At 49.1% G+C, this 25031-nt stretch overlaps 1 protein-coding gene across 2 annotated transcripts in view; it reads right to left on the bottom strand.

Annotated features, from left to right (window-relative positions):
• The window catches only part of bcat1 (branched chain amino acid transaminase 1), a 51508-nt gene that overhangs the window by 11379 nt on the left and 15098 nt on the right, over nucleotides 1-25031 (bottom strand). For both annotated transcript variants that reach the window (XM_033039453.1, XM_033039454.1), the window contains 5 exons: nucleotides 22070-22270; nucleotides 17695-17805; nucleotides 15093-15212; nucleotides 11371-11534; nucleotides 6650-6792 (listed from right to left, as the gene is read on the bottom strand). In XM_033039453.1, the coding sequence (XP_032895344.1) occupies nucleotides 6650-6792; nucleotides 11371-11534; nucleotides 15093-15212; nucleotides 17695-17805; nucleotides 22070-22270 (739 nt within the window). The remainder of the gene's footprint in view (nucleotides 1-6649; nucleotides 6793-11370; nucleotides 11535-15092; nucleotides 15213-17694; nucleotides 17806-22069; nucleotides 22271-25031) is intronic.

Below are 25031 nucleotides of genomic sequence, written 5' to 3'. Positions count from 1 at the left end.
TGCCTGATCCGCTGAGTTGCTCCAGCATTTTGTGCCTTTCCTTGGATAGCAGGCATCTGCAGTTCCTTTTTTTGACACCACACCAAATGTGGCCTCACCAAAGTCTTGTACAACTATAACATGACGTCCTAACTACTGTTGCTCAATATACCGGCCGATGATACACACAAAATGCAGGAGTGAATGACAGTCATACCTAATGCCTTGCTCACCACCCTGTCCACTTGAATGGCCACTTGCACCTGTGTGCCCAGATCTCTCTGTTCTTCCTCAGGGCTCTTCCATTCAGCGCGGAAGTCCTGCCACGATTTGACGGAACCAAGTGAAGGAACAAAGGAGGGGCTGGCGTGGGGGGACCGCCTTGAGGGGGGGGGGGGGGGAGAACAATGGACAATATGGGACCCGGCGTGGGAAGGGGGAACTGGCTCGGATACGGTGTATACTTTGTGCCTTTGTCAGTGCCCTTTATGTAGCGACTCCTTGCATACCTCGGGTATACAAGCAAAGAATTTCACTGTGACTTGTCACATTTGACAATAAAGTCTTCACTTATTCATTCATTCAACATCTCACGCTAGCTCGAGTATCACCTCCACCTGCGAGCAACAAGCCTATCCAGCAGTTCCGCCAGTTCCACCGATTGTACCATTCAGTCTCCACCAGTCTCCGCTCTATCACAGACACTCCCTCTCCCCCACATCTATCTGCAACTTAAGACAATGCTTCTTCCTGCCCACCGCGCTATATCAGTCTGAAGAAGGGTTTCGGCCCGAAACGTTGCCTATTTCCTTCGCTCCATAGATGCTGCTGCACCCGCTGAGTTTCTCCAGCACTTTTGTCTAACTTAAGACAATGTCTGTTTTCTAACTTTGCTTAGCTCTGATGGAAGGTCACCAGCATGAAACGTTGACTCTGATTCTCTCTCCATAGATGCTGCCTCACCACTGAGTTTCTCCAGCATTTTTGTCTACCCTCTCTCCAGAGATGCTGCTGCCTGACCTGCTAAGCACAATTCCAGCCTTTGCAGAAAAGGACACAAAGTTCTGGAGTAACTCAGCGGGTCAGACAGCATCTCTGGAGAACATGGATAGGTATTGTTTCAGGTCGAGACTCTCCTGTAAGGATCCCAACCCAAAACATCTCCTCTCCACGTTCCCGCCTGACTTGTTGAGTTACTCCAGCACTTTGTGTCCTTTTGTGCATTAACCAGCATCTGCAGTTCCTTCTTTTCAGCAAGTAGTTTTTATTTCAAATGGGTCTGGAGATTATCACGGTGAGGCATGTGATCAGAGTAGGATTACGTTTATTCAGTGATGGGGTAAAATACTCCAGTCTCCTGTGTGGCAAATTAACACTTCTGGTCCATTTGAGCTTCATTTAAATGCATTCAACCTCAGCTAGAGAATGGAAGGGGAACCTTGCTCTCTATTCTGCAGTGTGTGTGTGTGTGTGTGTGTGTGTGTGTCTGTGTGCATTTGTGTATCTGTGTGTGTGTGTGTGTGTCTGTGTCTGCATGTGTGTCTGTGTGAATGTGTCTGTCTGTGTATGTGGCTGTGTGTATCTTTGTGTGTGTCTGCGTGCGTGTGTTGGTGTGTGTCTGTGTGTGAGTGTGTGAGTGTGTGTGTGTGTGCGTGTGTCTCACTGTGTGTGTGTGACTGTGTGTGTGTGTCTCACTGTGTGTGTGTGACTGTGTGTGTGTGTGTGTGTGACTGGGTGTGTGTGTGACTGGGTGTGTGTGTGACTGGGTGTGTGTGTGACTGTGTGTGTGTGTGACTGGGTGTGTGTGTGACTGTGTGTGTGTGTGTGACTGGGTGTGTGTGTGACTGGGTGTGTGTGTGACTGGGTGTGTGTGTGACTGGGTGTGTGTGTGTGTGTGACTGGGTGTGTGACTGGGTGTGTGTGTGACTGTGTGTGTGTGTGACTGGGTGTGTGTGTGACTGGGTGTGTGTGTGTGACTGGGTGTGTGTGTGACTGGGTGTGTGTGTGACTGTGTGTGTGTGTGACTGGGTGTGTGTGTGACTGTGTGTGTGTGTGACTGTGTGTGTGTGTGTGACTGGGTGTGTGTGTGACTGGGTGTGTGTGTGACTGGGTGTGTGTGTGACTGGGTGTGTGTGTGTGTGTGACTGGGTGTGTGACTGGGTGTGTGTGTGACTGTGTGTGTGTGTGACTGGGTGTGTGTGTGACTAGGTGTGTGTGTGTGACTGGGTGTGTGTGTGACTGTGTGTGTGTGTGACTGGGTGTGTGTGTGACTGGGTGTGTGTGTGACTGTGTGTGTGTGTGACTGGGTGTGTGTGTGACTGGGTGTGTGTGTGTGACTGGGTGTGTGTGTGACTGTGTGTGTGTGTGTGACTGTGTGTGTGTGTGACTGGGTGTGTGTGTGACTGGGTGTGTGACTGGGTGTGTGTGTGACTGGGTGTGTGTGTGACTGGGTGTGTGTGTGACTGGGTGTGTGTGTGACTGGGTGTGTGTGTGTGTGACTGGGTGTGTGTGTGTGTGTGACTGGGTGTGTGTGTGTGTGACTGGGTGTGTGTGTGACTGGGTGTGTGTGTGACTGGGTGTGTGTGTGTGTGACTGGGTGTGTGTGTGACTGGGTGTGTGTGTGACTGGGTGTGTGTGTGACTGGGTGTGTGACTGCATGTGTGACTGTGTGTGTGTGTCTCACTGTGTGTGTGTGACTGTGTGCGTGTGTGACTGTGTGCGTGTGTGTCTGTGTGTGTGTGTGACTGTGTGCGTGTGTGACTGTGTGCGTGTGTGACTGTGTGCGTGGGTGACTGTGTGCGTGTGTGACTGTGTGCGTGGGTGACTGGGTGTGTGTGTGACTGGGTGTGTGTGTCTCACTGTGTGTGTGTGACTGTGTGCGTGTGTGACTGTGTGCGTGTGTGACTGTGTGCGTGGGTGACTGGGTGTGTGTGTGTCTCATTGTGTGTGTGTCTGTGTGTGTGAGTGTGTCTGTGTGCGTCTGTCTGTGTCTGTGTCTGCAAACTGACTGCCCTTCTAATGGAGAATACAACTGCTGAGTAGATCAAATGTAAAATGTCACTGATGTCCCCTGCTGTGTTCAGTCGTATAGAGTTTTAATAAAACTGTCACACACCGACAACAACTTGTCTTTATGTGGTGCTCAATGCAACAAAACAGCCTACAATCTCCCACAGAAGCTTGTTCAGACAAAGGCTGCCATAGACGTGAGCAAAGGCTTGGTGAGAAAAGTGTCTTTTATCATCTTAAATGTGGCAACTGGAAAGATGTAGGGAGGGATATGATCTTATAGAGGTGTACAAATTCATGAGAGGAATAGATCGGGTAGATGCAGAGTCTCTTGCTCAGAGCAGGGGAACCGAGAAACAGAGGACACACAGTAGGTCTAAGGTGCGGGGGGAAAGATTGAATAGGAATCTGAGGGGTGACCTTTTCACACAAAGGGTGGTGGGTGTATGGAACAAGCTGCCGGAGGAGGTAGTTGAGGAATTTAGACAGGTACAAGGATACGACAGGTTTAGAGGGATACGGGCCAAATGCAGGCAGGTGGGACTTGTCTAGATGGGCCACGTTGGCCGGCATTGGCAAGTTGGGCCGAAGGGCCTCTTTCCACGCTATAAATTTCCATGACTCTATTATTCCACATTTCAGTTGAGAATGGAGTGGCAAAGGAAATTAGTACTTAGTAATTAACTGTCATCTCCAGCTGTTTATAATTTTCAACTGGCTGCTGGATTCAGCACACACTTTGTTTCTGAAGTGAGTCGGGTTGGGTTTTGTAGTTGAGGCTGGGACTATCCCAACGTTGAATAAACAGTTAGACAGGTACATGGATAGGACAGGTTTGGAGGGATGTGGGCCAAATGCAGGCAGATGGGACTAGTGTAGCTGGGACATGTTGGCCGGTGTGGGCAAGTCGGGCCGAAGGGCCTGTTTCCACGTCATATGACCTCAATGCAAAAGAGCGGTGGGTAGCGGGTAGAAACGGCACTCGCTCACTTTAATATCTGCCGCTGATTGCAGGTGGGTCGCTACAGGTAGATCATCTGCCTCTCTTATCGCATTACTACGGCAGCCACACTTCAGAATAAGTACCTCATTGGCTGCAAAGTGCTGCGGGACTTCATAAAATACGCTACCAAAATAAAATGCATGCTGCTATCGTAATAAGTGTAACAAGTGTGACTTCAGGCACCTCCCTGCGTGCGGCAGGGTGAATGGAGAGCAAACCATGGCGTGATGCCCCTGAATGGCTCCCACCAACTAATTGTCCGGGCCTCTGTCTTCCTCGCATTAATGAAACAATCCCTGCCACACTGTTAATTAAGCCTTAGAAAGGCAGCCTGCTCAGGAGCAGGGCGAGCCATTAATCTCTGTGTTACTGCGGCAAGGTACAGCCTACCGTACACACTCTTGTCTCACACCCCTCATCAGCTCCGACTTTCAGTAAAAATCTTTGCCGTCAGTTCAGGGAATATGCTTTTTTTTAAATCATGCCATGTCAAGGGGTATGGGGAGAAGGCAGGCACGGGTTATTGATAGGGGACGATCTGCCATGATCACAATGAATGGTGGTGCTGGCTCTCATGCTCCTATTTTCTATGTTTCTATGTTTCTGTGTTACCTGTGAGGATCAAGCGGGGTTTATTAAAGGCACGGCCATGGGGGGGGGGGGGGGGGGTGGACTTTAAGAGAACGGTCACTTTCATAATGAAATGGAGAGAAACCATACCGACATCTCCCTTTGTGCGATTAAATTGCCTTTTACAACACTTCCAGCAGCTAAATTACTGGAAGTAATTTTTTTTTTTTTTAAAGAAAAAATAGAACCAGCCACAACCAGGAAATGGTAAAGAAATCTAATCACCGAGTGAATGACCTCTGCATAAAGAAATCTGGCAAGCCTCATCTCAGCTATAAAGAAATCCGAAGGCCTGATCTTATAGAGGTGTATAAAATCACGAGAGGAATAGATAGAGGAGTCTCTTGCCCAGAGTAGGTAAATCGAGGACCAGAGGACTTAGGTTTAAGGTGAAGGCAGAAATTATTTCATTGGAATCTGAGGGGTAATGTTTTCACACATAGGGTGGTGGGTGTATGGAACAAGCTGCCATAGGTGGTGGTCCAGGCAGGGACTATCCCAGCGTTTAAGAAACAGATATACAGGTACGTGGATGGGACAGGTTTGGAGGGATATGGACCAAACGCAGGCAGGTGGGACTAGTGTAGCTGGGGCATGTTAGCCGGAGTGGGCAAGTTGGGCCGAAGGGCCTGTTTCCACACTGTAGCACTCTATGACTCTAATATGTTTATGATTTATTTAGTAGGCAAGGAAAACTGATATTTTCCCTGTTTCTTCTGAAGGCAGAAGGCCATTCAGCCCATTGAGCCTCTGCCGTTTCTCAGAGCTACACACTGTATCAATCTTACTGCAACCTATTCCCTCTCACTGATCCATGAGCTCACCCTGATTCTCCCTGCAACACTCCTGCATTATTCACCTACTGCAAGAATTAACCTAGGGACACTTTCAACCTACTCACTCTTCCAACACGTCCAGGCACCAAAGGGGTTAAAATCCAGAAATAGCTTCCTACATGAGGTTCAACCCCTGGATGATAACCCCCGCGCCTGTAGGATAGCTGCGTGGGTGACACACACCTACAAGCAAAACCCCACGCACTAACACTATATCCTGACGAGTCCCTTCCATCGGGAGCGGAAGAGACTTACAAAGGGGTTGGACAGGCTAGATGCAGGAAGATTGTTCCCGATGTTGGGGAAATCCAGAACAAGGGGTCACAGTTTAAGGATAAGGACCGAGATGAGAATTTTTTTTTCACACAGAGAGTGGTGAATCTGTGGAATTCTCTGCCACAGAAGGTAGTTGAGGCCAGATCAATGGCTATATTTAAGAGGGAGTTAGATGTGGCCCTTGTGGCTAAAGGGATCAGGGGGTATGGAGAGAAGGCAGGTACAGGATACTGAGTTGGATGATCAGCCATGATCATATTGAATGGCGGTGCAGGCTCGAAGGGCCGAATGGCCTACTTCTGCACCTATTTTCTATGTTTCTCAGAGAGATGGCCAGTCTGGCTCTGGCTCAGCCGCCTCAGAACACGGGTCGGACGGAGCAAAGCCCTCATGCAGAAGTGGGGGTATAACAACGATGGGCCAACCGAACGTGACTGAGACAGCGTGCACACCATCGGACTGACAGGCAAGGTATACATTAGCTCCCCAGAGACTCACAACTCGGAAAGAAAGCAGTGGACTTCAACAATTGCTGATGTAAGTGCAAGTTTACGCCAAGTCGCCTATCATATTTAGTTTGGAGACAGCGCGGAAACAGGCCCTTCAGCCCGTCGAGTCGTTGCCGACCAGCGATCCCTGCACAGTAGCACTATCCAGCACACACGAGGGACAATTTACAGTTTTTACCGAAGCTAATTAACCTCCAAACCTGCACGCAGTCACAATCCACGCGGGTCACGGGGAGAACGTACAAACTCCATACAGACAGCACCCGAGGTCAAGATCGAACCTGGGTTTCTGACGCTGTGAGGTAGCAACTCTACCGCTGCACCACTGTGCCACACAATATTAAGGGGTGACTGTATAAACATTTGTAACACTGCGAGAATGAAGCTTGATTTAGGCATAACTGTACCTCCTTGCTCGTTTATCCAGTAAAGGAACAGATTCATTGTTCCTGCCTCTGTTATCTTCTCATCATCTTCGTAGAGCCACAGGACCTGCTGACAGCCAACATTCTGAGCTTGAGATTGCGCATATAGTGAGGCTCCATAATTCCTAAAACAAGAGAGAATAAGGTGTTACAACCTGGCTTTCACTGTTTAAAGTCGTTGCCCATAAATTACAGGGCAGCGCAATGGCACGAGCAGGCTGATCCGCTGCCTCACAGCGGCAGACACCCGGGTTTCATCCGGACTACAGGTGCTGCCTGTGTGGAGTTTGCACGTTCTCCACGTGATCGCGTGGGATTCCTCCGGGTGCTCCGGTTTCCTCCCCCTAATCGGCAGTATTAAATTACCCCGAGAGTGTAGGTGAGTGGTAGAATCTCTGAGGAGTTGACAAGTACGTGGGGGACTCAGTTAAGTAGTTTTGTCTTTACTTTAGACTTTCCAGGTGCGGCAGAGGTTCACCTGCATTTCCTCCAACCTCACCCATTGCATCCGCTGCTCTAGATGTCAGCTGCTCTACATCAGTGAGACCAAGCGCAGGCTTGGCGATCGCTTCGCCCAACACCTCCGCTCGGTCCGCATTAACCAACCCGATCTCCTGGTGGCTCAGCACTTCAACTCCCCCTCCCATTCCGAATCCGACCTTTCTGTCCTCGGCCTCCTCCATGGCCAGAGTGAGGACCACCGTAAATTGGAGGAGCAGCACCTCATATTTCGCTTATGCAGTTTGTACACCAGCGGTATGAACATTGACTTCTCTAATTTCAGGTAGCCCTTACTTTCTCCTCCCCTTCTCAGCTCTCCCTCAGCCCACTGGCTCCTCCTCTTCCTTTCTTCTTCCTGCCCCCCCCACCCCCACACTGCATCGGTCTGAAGAAGGGTCTCGACCCGAAACGTTGCCTAATTCCTTCGCTCCATAGATGCTGCCTTACCCGCTGAGTTTCTCCAGCACTTTTGTCTACCTTAGTTTGGGCTAATTTAGTTTAGTTGTTTCGTTTAGATATAACGTGGAAACGGGCCCATTGGTTCATCGAATCCGCGCTGACCAGCGATCACCCCATACACTAGGGCTATCCTACATGCTAGGGACAATTTACAATTCTTTCTGAAGCCAATTAACCTACAAAACCGCACTTCTTTGGAGTGTGGGAGGAAATCGGAGCACCGGAGAAATCCCATGCGGTCACGGGGAGAACGTACAAACTCCATTCGGTCAGCATTTGTAGTCAGGATCGAACCCGGGTCTCTGTTGCTGTAAGGCAGCAACTCTACTGTTGCATCACCGTGTCAGGTTTGTACATTAATTGGCTTCTGCAAATTGTCCCTATTGTGTAGGATAGTGTTAAGGGCCTGTCCCACTTTCACGAGGTAATTCACAAATTCTCCCGAGTTTTACCCTGATTCAAACTCACAGAATGTTCGTAACAAGTCCGTAGGAGGTAGTAGATATATCGTAGTGGCTCGTTATGCTAGCCGTAGGTACTCGTGGCATCAGGTAAGTCGCGACGTTTTTTTCAGCCCAATAAAAAATGTCCACGGGTAAAAAAATGGTGGGGATGAAAGAAATTGCAACTTTTTACTCGTGAGGTGGGAATCGAAATAGTTGTGGGAATTCGTAGACATACTCATAGGAGTTTGTGAACATAGTCGTGGAAGGTCGTAGGAGTTCGTAGATTACCACCATCTTTATTTATTTTTTCAGGTCCTTTAAACTCGGCGGAGGTTTTGAATTAAGTCGCGAAAGTGGGACAGGCCCTTTAATGTGCGGGTGATCGCTGGTCGGCGAGGACTCGGTCGGGTGAAGGGTCTGTTTCCACGCTGTAGTGTGATTGTCGCTGTCTCATCCTGCCCTCATTGTTTATCCACTCCAGCTCTGCAGTTCACTCTCCGCGCTCTACACGCTTCCAGACTGGTGCCTGTAATGCCTTCCACTTACTTTCTGCCCACATTTAGTTCAGTTTACAAGTTCATAGGAGTAGAATTGGGCCATTCGTCTCCTTCCGCCATTCAATCATAGAAACATAGAAAATAGGTGCAGGAGGAGGTAATCCGGCCCTTTGAGCCAGCATCGCCATTCATCGTGATCATGGCTGATCGTCCCCAATCAATAACCCGTGCCTGCCTTCTCCCCATATCCCTTGATTCCACTAGCCCCTAGAGCTCTATCTAACTCTCTCTTAAATCCATCCAGTGATTTAGCATCCACTGCCCTCTGTGGCAGGGAATTCCACAAATCATGGCTGATCTCTGCCTCCTAATCTCATTGTCCAGCCTTCTCCCCATAACCCTTGACACCCGTTCTAATCAAGAATTTGTCTATCTCTGCCTTAAATTTGCATCAGCCAATCTTCCCTGTCCCGCCTGCAACTGGTCCAAAACGCCGCAGCGAGACTCCTGACGGGCACCCGAAAACGGGACCACGTCACCCTGATCCTGGCCTCTCTCCACTGGCTCCCGGTGCGGTTCCGTATAAACTTCAAGATACTCCTCCATGTTTACAAAGCCCTCAATGGGTTTGCCCCCACCTACATTAAAAATCTTCTCACCCACCACTCCACCTCCAGGCCCCTCAGATCGGCCGACTTGGGGTTGCTGAATATCCCGCGGTCTAGGCAGAAGCTCAGGGGCGACTGCGCCTTTGCGGTTGCAGCTCCTAGACTGTGGAACAGCATCCCCCTTCCCATCAGAACTGCCCCTCCATCGACTCTTTTAAGTCAAGACTAAAGACTTATCTATACTCCCAAGCCTTTCCTGACGTCCCCTGAGTGAGGGCTACATGTATATATGTATGTAGTTTGTTTTGTTGTGCTATTCTTATAACAAATGAAAAGCACTTTGGCCAACGAGAGTTGTTTTTTAAAAGTGCTATATAAATAAATGTGACTTGACTTGACTTGGCCTCCACAGCCCTATGTGGCAATGAGTTCCACAGATTCACCATCCTATACATATATATATATTCCACAGATCAACTACCCTCTGACTAAAGAAGTTCTTTAAGTATTTCTCATCCTTTCTAAAAGAGCGCCCCTTAATTCTGAGACTATGACCTCTGGTCCTAGACTCTCCCACCAGTGGAAACATCCTTTCCATATCCACTCTATCCAGGCCTTCCATTATGCAGTAAGTTTCAATGAGGTCCCTCCTCAACCTTCTAAACTCCAGCGAGTACAGGCCCAGTGGTGTCAAACGCTCATCATATGCTAACCCATTCATTCCTGGAATCATTTGTGTGAACCTCCTCTGGACCATCTCCAGATCCAGCACAACCTTCCTCAGATATGGGGCCCAAATTTGCTCACAGTACTCCAAATGTGGTCTGACCAGCGCCTTGTAGAGCCTCAGCATTGCAAAGTCTAGCCCTCTTGATAAAAATGCTCACATTGAATTTGCCTTCCTCGCTACCTTTAGTTTAGTTTACAGATATAGCAGGAAAGCCCCTTCGGCCCACCGAGTCCATGCTAATCTATAAAGCCTTTCTCCCCCTTCAATGTAGAAGGCTAGGCAGTAATTTAATTGGACACAAAGTAACTAAGTGGGTCAACCAACTTCCCTGGAGAACATGGATCGGCGATGTTTTGGGTCCAGTCCCTTCTTCAGATTGATTGGGTCGGGTTTTGGTTTTCAGCTTGTGTTTATGTGGGGGGGGGGGGGGGGTTTGAAACAGGACTTGCTGTCGGGGGAATGCGACGTTTTTGTCGTATCCCCCTTCTCTGCCTCCGTCTGCGCTGAGGCTTAATGGCGGAGCTGGCGACCTCGAGACTCCGGAGGCAGAGCCAGTCAGGACTTGCCCTGGGCTCGTTCCCGTGAGGGCGGTCCGGCTCGGGGCTGAAACGGCGCTCCCGTGAGGGGCTGTGACGCTCCCGTCAGGGCGGCCTGGCGCGGGGCTGAGACTCTCCCGTGAGGGGCTGCGGCGCTCCCGTCGGAGTAGCCCAGCCCGAGGGAGGAACGGCGCTCCCGTCGGAGCGGCCCAGCTCGAGGGAGGTACAGCGCTCCCGTCGGAGCGACCCAGCTCGAGGGAGGTACTGCGCTCCCGTCGGAGTGGCCCAGCTCGAGGGAGGAACAGCACTCACGTGAGGGCGATCCGGCTCGGTGCTCCAGTGGCTGGGACGGCGTTCTGGCGGCGGTGACCTGAGTCCGGGGTTCAGCCGCGGGCCAGCGGCTGCGTCCGCTGGACTGGAGGGTGGCAGCTTCGACCACCCCGGGCCGCGGTGTTTGAGCCGACCCGTTTGCGGGGTTCGGTGAGCCGCGGGACTGTTTGTACCATCGCCCGGTGGGGAATCGCTATTCGATAGGCAGATGGTTGGACGAAAGCCGGAGATGCAAAGAATGCCGTGAGACAAAAGGTTTTAATTGGGATTTATACGACGTCATCTTGCCATTTGTGGCAGCTTGCTGTGCATTCAGTTTGCCCGCCAAACTCTCCCTGGCCCCAGCTAAGGGAAAGGCTCGGGGTCGAAGCAAGCCTGTGTTTGTGCTTGCCTTGAGTTGACCTGAGTGACCTTGAGTTGACCTACGAGTTAGATAAAGCTCTTCAGGGTAGCGGAATCAAGGGGTATGGGGAGAAGGCAGGAACGGGGTACTGATGGTGGATGATCAGCCATGATCGTATTGAATGGCGCTGCTGGCTCGAAGGGCTGAATGGCCTACTCCTGCACCTATTGTATCTATGTATCTGTGTACGTACCCGCCGAGTTTGCAGTCTCCAGTTCCTCCCCTCCAGGCACGAACGTACTCTGGGTTGGCCCAGAGGGACACGGCATTGAACATGCCCGTGCTGAAGTACGGTCCGACTGGGCTCAGGATGACGTAGAGCATGGCTTTGGTCGACTGCTTCAGGCCCAGGGAAGCCTGAAGGGAATGAGAGTCAAATGGTGAGTGTGCGGCACGGTGGCGCAGCGGTAGAGTTGCTGCCTTACAGCGCCAGAGACCCGCGTTTCATCCCGACTACGGGTGCTGTCAGTACGGAGTTTGTACGTTCTCCCCGTGACCTGCTTGGGTTTTCCTCAAATGCTCCGGTTTTCCTCCCCCACCCCAATGATGTACATGTGTGTAGGTTAATTGGGTTTGGTGAAAATTGTTAATTGTCCCTAGTGTGTGTAGGATAGTGCTGGTGATAGTGATAGTGTGGGGATCGCAGGTTGACGCAGACTCGGTGGGTCGAAGGGCCTGTTTCCGCGCTGTATCTCTAAACTAAACTTGATACTCAAGATGGACACAAAATACTGGAGTAAGTCAGCGGGACAGGCAGCATCTCTGGAGCGAAGGAATGGGTGACGTTTCGGGTTGAGACCCTTCTTCAGAAGACCCTTCCTCCCTGGGGAATGTGTCAGAAGGAACTGCAGATGCTGGTTTATACCAAAGATAGACACAAAATGCTGGAGTAACCTGAGGGGCAACATTTTAGCACATAGAGTAGTGGGTATATGGAGCCAGTTGCTGTGTGGAGGTAGTTGAGGCAGGTATGATAACAACATTTAAAAGACATCTGGGCAGGTAGATAGATAGGAAAGGTTTAGAGGGGTATGGGCCAAACATGGGCAGGTGGGACTAGCATAGATGGGGCATCTTGGTCGGCATGGACGAGTTGGTCCGAAGGGCCTGTTTCTATGCTGTATGACACTGTGCTCTTAAGTTGCTGATCCAATATTCCAGCTGGTGGTAATTGTTCATACCGACCTTTGGGTGGCGCCACTGAGCGCTAAATTCAGTCAATGCAAATCTAAACCCTGTGATTAAGTTTGAACAATCTTTGTGTTAATAGAATTTGTGGAGATCGGATGGCCATTGCCGGTCAATTAAACAGCGTTAGATCGACACAAAAAGCTGAAGTAAAGGGCCTGTCCCACTGTACGAGCTAATTCAAGAGTTCTCCGGAGTTTGCCCTGATTCGAACTCGGAGATTTACGGTAATGGCCGCTCGTCGGTACTCGGGGCTCTCGTGGACATTTTTCAACATGTTCAACAAGCCCGCAACAAAACATGTTGAAAAATCTTCACGAGTCTTCAAGAGCTTACCGCATTTCCTGAGTACCTGTCGTTAGCGTTACGAGCCGCTAAGAGACGTCCCCGAGCTCCGACGTACCCGTTACGTACATTCTACGTGCTTACCACGAGTTTGATTTTTATTTAAACTCGGGAGAGCTCTTGAATTACCTCGTACAGTGGGACAGGCCCTTAACTCAGCGGGACAGGAAGCATCTCTAGAGGGAAGTTTTGGAATGGGTGATGTTTCGGTTCGAGACCCTTCTTCAAATAGCGTTACTGTATGTATTTCTGGATTAATGAGAGCGGGATAAGGAACTGAGGAAAACGTGCCCTGCAGTTGAGTCTTTATTATCTCCCTCAGAGCTGGCCGCTGCGGAGACTGGGGGAGTCCAGGGGAGAATGAGGACTCCAAACACATGTTCACAAGTTCACACAAGTTACAAGAGTAGAATTAGGCCATTCGGCCTATCGAATCAACTTAGCCATTCTATCATGGCTGATCTCTGCCACCCAATCCCGTCTTCCTGCCTTCTCATCAAAACCCTTGACACCCGTTCGAATCAGGAATTTGTCCATCTCTGCCCTAAAAATATCCACTAACTTGGCCTCCCCAGGCCTCTGTGGCAATGAGTTCCACAGATTAACTACCCTCGGACTAAAGGAGTTCCTCTTCACCTTTTTAAAAGAGCGCCCTTTAATTCTGCGGCTGGGACCTCTGGTCCTAGACTCTCCCACCAGTGGAAACATCCTTTCCACATCCACTGGATAATGTGCCTTTCTGAGGTTCCCCCTCAACCATCTAAACTCCAGCGAGTACAGGCCCAGGGCAGTCAAACGCTCATCATATGCTAACCCACTCATTTTGGAATCATTCTTGTAAACCTCCTCTGGACTCTCTCCAGAGCCAGCACATCCTTCCTCATCAGATATGGGGCTCATGTGGCACAGCTGGTAGAGCCACTGCCTCACAGTGCTGGAGACCCGGGTTCGATCCTGACCTCAGGCGCTGTCTGTGTGTAGTTTGCACGCTCTCCCTGTTGCGGCGTGGGAGAAAAAGCCCGCAACAAAAGCATTTCACTGTACCTCGGTACACATGGCAATAAACTAAACTATGGAGGGGATCGTATAGTTCCCCCTATACTCCAGGGGCTGATTTATTAATCCCTTGGGATGAGGTGGAAACCGGAGCACCCAGGCCACGGGAACATGCAAACTCCACACACAGTGTCAGAGGTCAGGATTGAATCCAGGGCTACTAGCAGCAACACTCTGGTAGACTGCTCTCCAAGAATTGACAGCCAAACCTGTAAGAGACATGCATTTATACAATGGCGGCACAGTGGCACAGCTGGTAGAGCTGCTGCCTCACAACGCCGGTGACCCGGGTTCAATCCTGACCTCGGGTGCTGCCTGTGTGTGTGGAGTTTACACGTTCTCCCTGTGACCGCGTGGGTTTTCTCCGGGTGCTCCACTTCCCTCCCACATCCCAAATTCACGCGGGTTTGTAGGTGAATTGGCCCTCTGTAAATTGCCCCTGGTGTGCAGGGAGTGGATGAGAAAGTGGGATAACATAGAACCAGTGTGAAGAGGTGATCGATGGTCGGTGTGGACTCGGTGGGTAGAAGGGCCTGTTTTCATGCTGCATCTCTAAACTAAAAAAAACCCACACGTGTACGCATCTAAGTGTGTGCGTGCGGACAGTCCTGACCAAAGATCCTATAGCGGAGCAAGATAGACCACTCCTGCTAAATGCAATGGGCTGACGTGTAGTACGCAACGGAGTGGAACGTGGGCCTTTTTTTCATCCATTTCAGTAACCCGACCCGACCCGACCCGACCCGACCCGACTCGACCAGACCCGACCCGACTCGCAGTGAAAAGCTTTTGTTGCGGGGGAACAGTTTGTGTTAATAAATTAAAATTCTGAAAATGAGAAGGTTTTTCCCAAATAACTTTTATTTTTACGAGGATGTTTCCGTAACTGGCTTCCGTCTCCGCACTAGTATCCTATGGGATCTTTGGTGCGGAGATGGAAGCCGGTTACGGAAATGGGGCCTTAAATTACCCATGAATCTGCCCATGACCGTACTATGTCTTTTTCGTCGAGTGGACCATCTTGCTCGCTATAGGACCTTTGGTCCTGACCCAGAACGTCGCCTGTCCATTCCCTCCGCAGATGCTGCCTGACCTGCTGAGTTCCTCCAGCACTTCGTGTTTTGCGGTTCCGTACACACCCAGGGGCGCGTGCACAGCAGACACACACCTGAACATGTAGAGAAACAAATATACGGGTGTGTGCGAACACACACATACAGGCGCACCAAGATAAGCATGCAGGTACAAGCACAAGTGCACACAGACTTGTGAGCACACACTCACATACACGCACACACACGTGCGCGGGCGACCATAAATTCACACCTCTGTCCCAATAAACGTTGGACGAATGTAGAGGCTTCCCTCGGTGCTGTACGGCACCCACTCTTTGTCCACCTCCACCAGCTTTTTGATGCATTCCAACAGCTCGGCCCGATCAAAAGTCTAGGCAAAGAAACATTTGTTTTAGTTTAGTTAGTTTACTAATGTTATTGTCACGTGCACAGAGGTACAGGGGAAAGCTTTCTGTGCCCCAAGGAATAAACTTCTAGCCTGCTCAACCTCACCCTGTAACTGAAGCCCTTGGGTCATGGCAACATCCTTCTCTGCCCCCCCTTCCAACTTAGAGTCATGGAGTGAAACGGTGTGGAAACAGGCCCCTCGGCCCAACTTGCCCACACTGGCCAACATAGTCCCAGCTACACTAGTCCCACCTGCCTGCGCTTGGTCCATATCCCTCCAAACCTGTCCTATCCATGTACCTGTCTAACTGTTTCTTAAACGTTGGGATAGTCCCAGCCTCAACTACCTCCTCTGGCAGCTCATTCCATACACCCACCACCCTTTTGTGTGAAAAAGTTACCCCTCAGATTCCTATTAAATCTTTTCCCCTTCACTTTGAACCTGTGTCCTCTGGTCCTCGATTCCCCTACTCTGGGTGAGTGACTCTGTGCATCTACCCGATCTATTCCTCTCGCGATTTTATTGGACTTGGTTTCTAATTGTGTTTTGCTCGCTAATGTCTTGTATCTAGCTCCTGTCTTTGTTTTATTTTTACTGTCTTGTGGAATTTATGTGTAAGCTATGGTTTTGTGCGTTGTCTGAGTCTATGTGTCTGTGCTGCTGCTGCAAGCAAGATGTCCATTGAACCTGCACGTCACTGTACTTGTGTACGTGACAATAAACTCCACATGACTTCACAAGGAATTTCACTGCACCTTTTGTGAATGACAATAAACGAAACAAAATTAAATTAACTACCCAGGTTTAATCCGGACCTTGGGTGCTGTCGGTGTGGAGATCATGGCTGATCTATCTTTCCTCCACAACCCCATTCTCCAGCCTTCTCCCCTTTGACACGCTTACTAATCAACAAACCGCCTTAAAATCATTGCCACAGCCGTCTGTGGCAACGAATTCCACAGATTCACCACCCTCCGAATAAAAAGGTTGCTCCTCATCTCCATTCCAAAGGTAGACAAAAATGCTGGAGAAACTCAGCGGGTTGCGGCAGTATCTACGGAGCGAAGGAAATAGGCAACGTTTCGGACCAAATCCCTTCTTCAGACTGATTTAGGGTGGGGGAGGGGTGGGAAGAAGAAAGGAAGAGGAGAAGCCCGAGGGCTGAGGGAGAGCTGAGAAGGGGAGGAGACAGCAAGGGCTACCGGAAATTGGAGAATTCAATGTTCATACCCTGGGGTGCAGACTGCCCAAGCGGAATATGAGGTGCTGCTCCTCCAATTTCCGGTGGTGCTCACTCTGGCCATGGAAGAGGTCCAGGACAGAAAGGTTGGATTCGGAATGGGAGGGGGAGTTGAAGTGCTGAGCCACAGGGAGATCAGGTTGGTAATTGCGAACCGAGCGGAGGTGTTGGGCGAAACGATCGCCAAGTCTACGCTTGGTCTCACCGATGTAGATCAGCTAAAGGTGTCCATTTATTCTGAGGCTCTGACCTCTGTTCCTAGACTCTCCCACTAGTGGAAACATCCTCTCCACATCCACTCTATCCCGGCCTTTCACTCTTCAGTAAGCTTCAATTGTTAATCCTGGCTAAATTGGACCAGCTCGGACTTCAAAATGGGGTTACGTTTCAGGGTTGCTGGGAGATTTGGTCAAATTGGAATTACTCTCTGCAGAGCTGGGACAGGCTGAGAGAGGTGGCAGGGAGTCTGGAGCTTAGATACAATTTGCAAGCAAAGAATGGGAATGCCTGCAAACCCTGTCAATCTGGTGCAAAATGCATAGAATGGATTGGATGGCTGCAAACCAGACATATACCTTAATAATTGTAAATAATGTTGCAGAGTCTGACTCTGCTAAGTGTTGATTGGATGAAGTGTTGAGCCTTGTCTGGGTTTTCTGTTAATCCGGGTTAATGTTTCCAAGTTGACTTCATCTCGAAGTCCGTTGTGAATACAATGTGTTGAACTGTTGTATTATTGGGTTAGGGGAATGCCTGTTATGTATGGGGTTAATCGATATCTGTAATTGGGTGATTAAGAGACCACCCCCATGTGGTTCGGCCCCTCGATTTCGCGGGACATATAAAAGTCCGTGACCACGAGGTTCAACGTCGATCTTCTGGAAGAGCGCTCAGGACCGCGTACCCTTCTGTAGTGTCTCTGTCTGAGCGAGGCCTAGAGGGCTTGAACAAGCAGACGCAAGGATCGAACCCGCGGTGGGATAGGTACAGTGTGTGATCTGTGACGTGCTTTTGGTAAAATAAAATCTAGTTGATTCAAGTGCTCGATTCAGTGTTTTTACTGAAACTAGACTGGCGGAAGCTTAGAAACGAGCAATTATCACAATGAGGTTCCCCCTCATCCTTACAAACTCCAGCGAGTACAGGCCCAGTGCCGTCAAACGCTCATCTTATGTTAACGCACTCATTCCCGGGATGATTCACATGATCTGTCTACGTACTCACTGGTAAAGCCACCCTGATGGTAGATCTCAGCATCCGGTCCATGTTCAGCATGGGTCGAAACAGCCGTATCTTGCTGTCCACTCCTCGATACGCTTTTAATCCCTCGAAGAGCTGTGGGCAGATATTGCCAGGTAAGATATGAGTCCAGAAAATCAGAACAATGGTCAACAAAGATATGGTCTCCTTTCATCGATTTATTACAAGTATAATATGGTGCAACATAACTCTGGAAATTAACCGTTATCTAGGTGAGGTGTGTGGAAAGACATGAAGTAGGTATATATATCCCTTTTCTTTTCTGTTCTGTTTTCTTTTTTCCTTTTCTTTTCTTGCCTTTTTTAATCTTTATATATTTCTTATTTTTGCTCTTCTTTTCTGGGCTTCTCTTGTTTTCTACATCTCTATGGGCTCTTTCTTGTGGTGAATCTGTGGAACTCTCTGCCACAGAAGGTAGTTGAGGCCAGTTCATTGGCTATATTTAAGAGGGAGTTAGATGTGGCCCTTGTGGCTAAAGGCATCAGGGGGTATGGAGAGAAGGCAGGTACAGGATACTGAGTTGGAAGATCAGCTATGATCATATTGAATGGCGGTGCAGGCTCGAAGGGCCGAATGGCCTACTCCTGCACCTAATTTCTATGTTCTATGTTGCTATCTTTCTCTCTATCTATCCACAAATGACCAATTGTTAACTTTTGGGGCCTACACATCACTACTTTCCTTAATCTCTTCTTCTTTCTTCTTTTCTTGCGTCTATTATTTTTATATTGTTAAATTAAAAACAAGAAGTTGTACACGAAATGTATTATGTTATATATCATGGTTTATACGACTGTACATTGCTTCTAATAAAACATTTTTTTTTAAAGGATATGAATCCAAACCATGACGTCAAATACACAAACCGTGATCAGGAAAAGCTGATCTCCCAAGTGTTCACATAAATTGCAGAGAGTCGTACACGTGGCCCGGTCCATCACACAGACAAGACGTCACATCATTAACACCATCTACATTTCGTGCTGCCTCGGAAACTAGCCAACATAATCAAAGACTCGTCTCACCCCAGTCCCATTTCCTTCTGCTTACTCCCGACCGGCAGGAGGTACAGAATATCCACTAACTTGGTCTTCGCAACCTTCTGTGGCAATGAATTCCACAGTTTCACCACCCACTCGCTGAAGAAATTCCTCCTCATCTCCTTTCACATTCCTAAGTGATAGAAGCAGTATTAGGCCATTTGGCCCATCAAGTCGACTACAACATTCAATCATTACTGATCTATCTCTCCCTCTCAAAAACCCATTCTCCTGCCTTCTCCCCATAACCCCTGACCCCTACAAATCACAAATCTATCTATCTCTGACTTAAAAATATCCATTGGCTTGGCAATGAGAGAGAGAGTTTACAAGAGAGAGTTAGATTTAGCTCTTAGAGATAAGGGAATCAATGGGATATGGGGGAAAAGGCGGAATTGGATGATCTTAGATGATCAGCCATGATCATATTGGATGGCGGTGCTGGCTCGAAGGGCCAAATGGCCTACTCCTGCACCTATTCTCTATGTTTCTATGAATTCCACAGATTCATCACCCTCTGACAAAATCAATTCCTCTTCATCTCCTTCCTAAAGGCCTTTTATTCTGTGGCTATGACCTCTAGTCCTGGACTCTCCCCCTGGTGGAAACATCCTGTCCACATCCACTCTATCCAGGCCTTTCACTATTCGGTAAGTTGACTGTGGGATCTTGTCCTGCACAAACTGGCCACTTCCAATGTTACCTGTCACAGGCTGCTTCAGGGGGAGTGAAGCTGAGGTTGTGATGAGCTCTGCTTTCAGCCTGTGACTAGTACTATGCCTCAGGGATCAGCGCTGTTTGTGTTTCTTATCATCCGCTTGGATGAGAATATACAGGGCATGATTAGTAAGTTTGCAGATGACACTAAAGTGGGAGGTATTGTAGATAGTGAAGATGGTTATCACAGTTTGCAGCAGGATGGGCAAGTGGGCTGAGGAATGGTCAATGTCAATAGGATAAGTGTGAGTTGTTGCATTTTGACAAGTCAAATCAGGGCAGGACCTTCACAGTGAATCGTGGGGCTCTGGGGAGTGTTGTAGAACAGGGATCCTGGAGTCCAGCGCCTTAGTTCCTTCAAAGTGGAGTCACATAGATAGGGTCATCAAGAAGGCTTTTGGCACTTCATCAGTCAGGGTACTGAGTGACCTTTTTCACACAGAGAGTTGTGAGTCTGTGGAATTCTCTGCCTCAGAGAGTGGTGGAGGCAGAGAATTCCACAGACTCACAACTCTCTGTCTCTGGATACTTTCAAGAGAGAGTTAGATAGGGCTCTTAAAAATAGCGGAGTCAGGGGATAAGGGGAGAAGGCAGGAACGGGGTGCTGATTGGGGATGATCAGCCATGATCACATTGAATGGCGGTGCTGGCTCGAGGGGCTGAATGGCCTATTCCTGCACCTATTGTCTACAGAGTTGGGATGTTATGTTACAGTTGTACAAGAGGTCGGTGAGGATGCACATGGAGTATTGTGTTCAATTTTGGTCACTCTGCTATAGAAAAGATGTTGTTAAGCTGGAACAGAGAAGTACAGAGAAGATTTAGAAGGATGTTGCCAGGACCTGAGGCCCTGAGCTATAGGGGGAGGTTCGGTAGACTAGGACTTTATTCTTTGGAGCGCAGGGGGATGAGGGGTGATCTTATAGAGATCTATCTACAGAGGTGCATCTTCGGTGATCTTATAAAGGTGTATAGATCATGAGGGGAATTAATAAGGCAGACGCTCAGAGTCTTTGGGTTTCGGCCCGAAACGTTGCCTATTTCCTTCGCTCCATTGATGCTGCCTCACCCGCTGAGTTTCTCCAGCACTTGTGATAACCTTACTATTTCACCCAGAGTAGGACAATCGAGAACCAGAGGACATAGGTTTACGGTGAGGAGGGAAAGATTTAATAGAAACCTGATGGGCAACTTTTCTACACACAAAGAGTGGTGGGTAAACGGAACGAACTGCCAGATGAGGCAGGTACACAAAATTGCTGGAGGAACTCAGCGGGTGCAGCAGCATCTATGGAGCGAAGGAAATAGGCGACGTTTCGGGCCGAAACCCTTCTTCAGACTGCCAGATGAGGCAGTTGAGGAAGGTGCTAACACAATGTTTAAAAACATTTGAACATGTACATAGATAGGATATGTTTAGAGGGATAATAGACATAACGTGCTGGAGTAACTCAGCAGGTCAGGCAGCATCTCTGGAGGAAACGGACAGGTGATGTATCGGGTCGGGACAATTCCTCACAAACTTTATGTATATCTTTGAAATAAACCAGCATCTGCAGTTCTTTGTTTCTACATCTAGGTTTAGCAGAATATGGGCCAAATGTGGGCAGGTGTGACTAGTATTGATGGGGCATGTTGGTTGGCGTGGGTAAGTTGGGCCGAAGGGCCTATTTCCATGCTGTATGACTATGACAAGTCTCTTCCTTCAGGAGAGCAGCAATCTTGCACTGCCTGCTAATAGCCACTAGAGGATGCAGTGAGCCACAGAATCTCAAAGTCATACAAAGTTGTACAACGTGAGACAGGCCCTTTGGATCATCTTGCCCACACCAACCAACAGTTGTCTCGTCATACCCTGTAACTGCCCTAGTATCATTGATCACTGTGTGTTAGACTAACTTACTGGGACTCCTAAACCAGAAGACTAACAAATTCAAACCATGAGTCTTCTCTAACTTCAAGTAACCCTGGTCACGGTGGCACAGCGGTAGAGTTGCTGCCTTACAGCGAAAGGCAGCGCCGGAGACACGGGTTCGATCCCCACCACGGGTGCTGTCATAGAAACATAGAAAATAGGTGCAGGAGTAGGCCATTCGGCCCTTCGAGCCTGCACTGCCATTCAATATGATAATAGCTGATCATCCAAATCAATATCCCATACCTGCCTTCTCTCCATACCCCCTGATCCCTTTAGCCACAAGGGCCACATCTAACTCCCTCTTAAATCTAGTCAATGAACTGGCCTCAACTACCTTCCGTGGCAGAGAATTCCACAGATTCGCCACTCTCTTATGTAAAAAATGATTTTCTCATTGACTGTAAATGATTGTCTGTACGGAGTTTGTACGTTCTCCCCATGACCTGCGTGGGTTTTCTCCGAGATCTTCGGTTTCCTCCCACACTCCAAAGACGTACGGGTTTGTAGGTTAATTGACTTTGGTAAATGGCAAAATTGTCCCCAGTGGGTGAAGGATAGTGTTAATGTGCGCGGATCGCTGGTCATGCTGGCCTGTGTGGGCAAGTTGGGCTGAAGGGCCTGTTTCCACGCTGTGTCACTCTATGACTGTATGAGTCTAACTCACCTCCACTGAGTAATGGAGGGCGGAGGTGGCGGGATGCAGCGAGAGGTTCTGCAGCGGCTGGATGCGTGGTCTCTCCCAGCCTCCTGCCAACGTCCAGTGAATGACGAGCATGTGGTCAGTGAACACCGTGCCAAACGCCAGGTGCTTCACATCCGGCTTCTCCGCCACACTTTGAACCAACTCAATATCCAGGTCCGAGGCCTACAAGACACAAGACACATACAATCAGAAATAGAAAAGCTTCGACTCAACAAAAGGCCGAAACAGTGGCGCAGCGGTAGAGGTGCTGCCTCTCAGCGCTTACGAACGTAAGTTTATACGTTCCCCCCGTGACCAGCGTTGGTTTTCTCCGAGATCTCCGGTTTCCTCCTACACTCCAAAGACATACAGGTTTGCAAAATAAATGGCTTGATATATGTATAAATTGTCCCTGGTGTGTGTAGGATAGTGTCGGTGTGCGGGGATCACTGGTCGGCGCGGACCTGGTGGGCTAAAAGGCCTGTTTCCGCGCTGTATCTCTGAACCAAACTAAACTGAACTGAGCTGGTGTGTAATACAACGGAGAAAGCGCAGGATAGAAACAGGCACTTTAGCCCACTGGCCCATGCTTTAGTTTCAGGTTAGTTTAGAGATAAAGCACAAAAATAGGCCCTTCGGCCCACCAAGTCTATGCAGACCATGCCGCAAACTAACACTATCCTACACGCTAGGGAGAATTTACAAATTATATCCAGGACAAGGGGTCACAGCTTAAGGATAAGGGGGAAATCCTTTAAAACCGAGATGAGAAGAACTTTTTTCACACAGAGAGTGGTGAATCTCTGGAACTCTCTGCCACAGAGGGTAGTCGAGGCCAGTTCATTGGCTATATTTAAGAGGGAGTTAGATGTGGCCCTTGTGGCTAAGGGGATCAGAGGGTATGGAGAGAAGGCATGTACGGGATACTGAGTTGGATGATCAGCCATGATCATATTGAATGGCGGTGCAGGCTCGAAGGGCCGAATGGCCTACTCCTGCACCTAATTTCTATGTTTCTATGTTTCTATACCAAGCCAATTAACCAACAAACCTTAACGTCTTTGGAATGTGGGAGGAAACCAGAGCACCCGGGGAAAACCCACGTGGGGAGAACGTACAAACTCCGTACAGAATCCATAATCAGGATCCAATCCGGGTCTCTGGCGCTGTGAGGCAGCAACTCCACCGCTGTGCCACCGAGCAGTTTATCCATGGTGTGTGTAGGATAGTGTTATTGTGCAGGGATCGCTGGTTGGCGCGGGCTTGGTGGGTGGAAGGACTTGTTTCCGCGCTGCACACAGTATCTAAAGTAAATTGCACTAATCACCACTGCCTGCATGTGTCCCACATTCCTCCATTTCTATGTGCCTATCTAAAAGCCTCTTAAACGCCATTATTGTATCAATAGGTGCAGGAGTAGGCCATTCGGCCCATCACCGCCACCTGCATCCACCGCACCCACTACATCGTATGCCAGGAACCCAATACTTTCAGACATTCATTCATTCATTCATTCTGCCGTGAGAGGCGGGGAAACAAAGGAGGACCAGGCACGGGATACTTTGTGACTTTGTCGGTGCCCTTTATGTAGCGACTCCTTGCATACCTTGGGTACACAAAACAAAGAATAACATTGTCACTTGTCACATGTGACAATAAAGTATCGTTCATTCATTCATTCATTCATTCATTCATTCATTCATTCATTCATACATTCACTCTCTGTGCAAAAACACCTGCCCCACACATCTCCTTTCAACTCTGCCCCTCTCACCGTAAAGCTATGCCTTCTAGCTTTCCAGCGATCCCCACACATTAACACAAGCCTACACACACTGGGGACAATTTACACTTATACCACGTGTACAAACCTGAGCCAATTAATCTACAAAACCTGTACGTCTTTGGAGAGTGGGAGGAAACCGAAGATCTTGGAAAAAACCCACACGGTCACGTGGAGAACGTACAAACTCCGCACAGACAGCACCCGTCGTCGGGATCGAACCCGGGTCTCTGGAGCTGCAAGTGCTGTAAGGCAGCAACTCTTGCCTGCCTGCAGGCAACGGGAGCTATGGATGTCTTCCAGGGCAGGCGGACCCGTGGAGTTAATGTTAATGTCTCTAATTTCAAGCTACTTCTGCATTTCCTCCCCTTATGTCCCCCACCCTAGTCGTCCTACTAATCCCACTGTTCACATCCTTGTTTCCCTGTCATTAGCACATCTTCCCCAGTAAACAATGGGCCATTATGGACTCCATCCTGACAGAGGTCATCTGTTCCCGGCCCTGTTTTGTTCTGTAGTCTGAAGAAGAGATCAGGCCCGAGACGTCACCAACCTCCTCTGCAACATCTGCAAAGCTTCCCCATCCGTCCTGTATGGGGGCTGCCAGAACTGCACGCAATACTCGGTTAATTCCCAGGATGGCGGGACTGTCATATGCTGAGAGAATGGAGCGGCTGGGCTTGTACACTCTGGAGTTTAGAAGGATGAGAGGGTATCTCATTGAAACATGTAAGATTGTTAAGGGTTTGGACACGCTAGAGGCAGGAAACATGTTCCCGATGTTGGGTTGGGGGGGGGTCCAGAACCAGGGGCCACAGTTTAAGAATAAGGAGTAGGCCATTTAGAACGGAGACGAGGAAACACTTTTTCTCACAGAGAATGGTGAGTCTGTGGAATTCTCTGCGTCAGAGGGCGGTGGAGGCAGGTTCTCTGGATGCTTTCAAGAGAGAGCTAGATAGGGCTCTTAAAAATAGCGGAGTCAGGGGATATGGGGGGAAGGCAGGAACAGGGTACTGATTGGGGATGATCAGCCATGATCACTTTGAATGGTAGTGCTGGCTCGAAGGGCCGAATGGCCTACTCCTGCACCTGTAGTCTATTGTCTATTGTCAACTCCAAATGGCATCTAATCATAGTCCTGTAAAAACTGGATCATGACTT

The sequence above is a fragment of the Amblyraja radiata genome, chromosome 21 (genome assembly GCF_010909765.2).
Source record: "Amblyraja radiata isolate CabotCenter1 chromosome 21, sAmbRad1.1.pri, whole genome shotgun sequence".
Taxonomy (NCBI): Eukaryota; Metazoa; Chordata; class Chondrichthyes; order Rajiformes; family Rajidae; genus Amblyraja; species Amblyraja radiata.
Note: the sequence above shows the minus strand (reverse complement) of the source record. Positions and strands in the feature narration are given on the sequence as shown.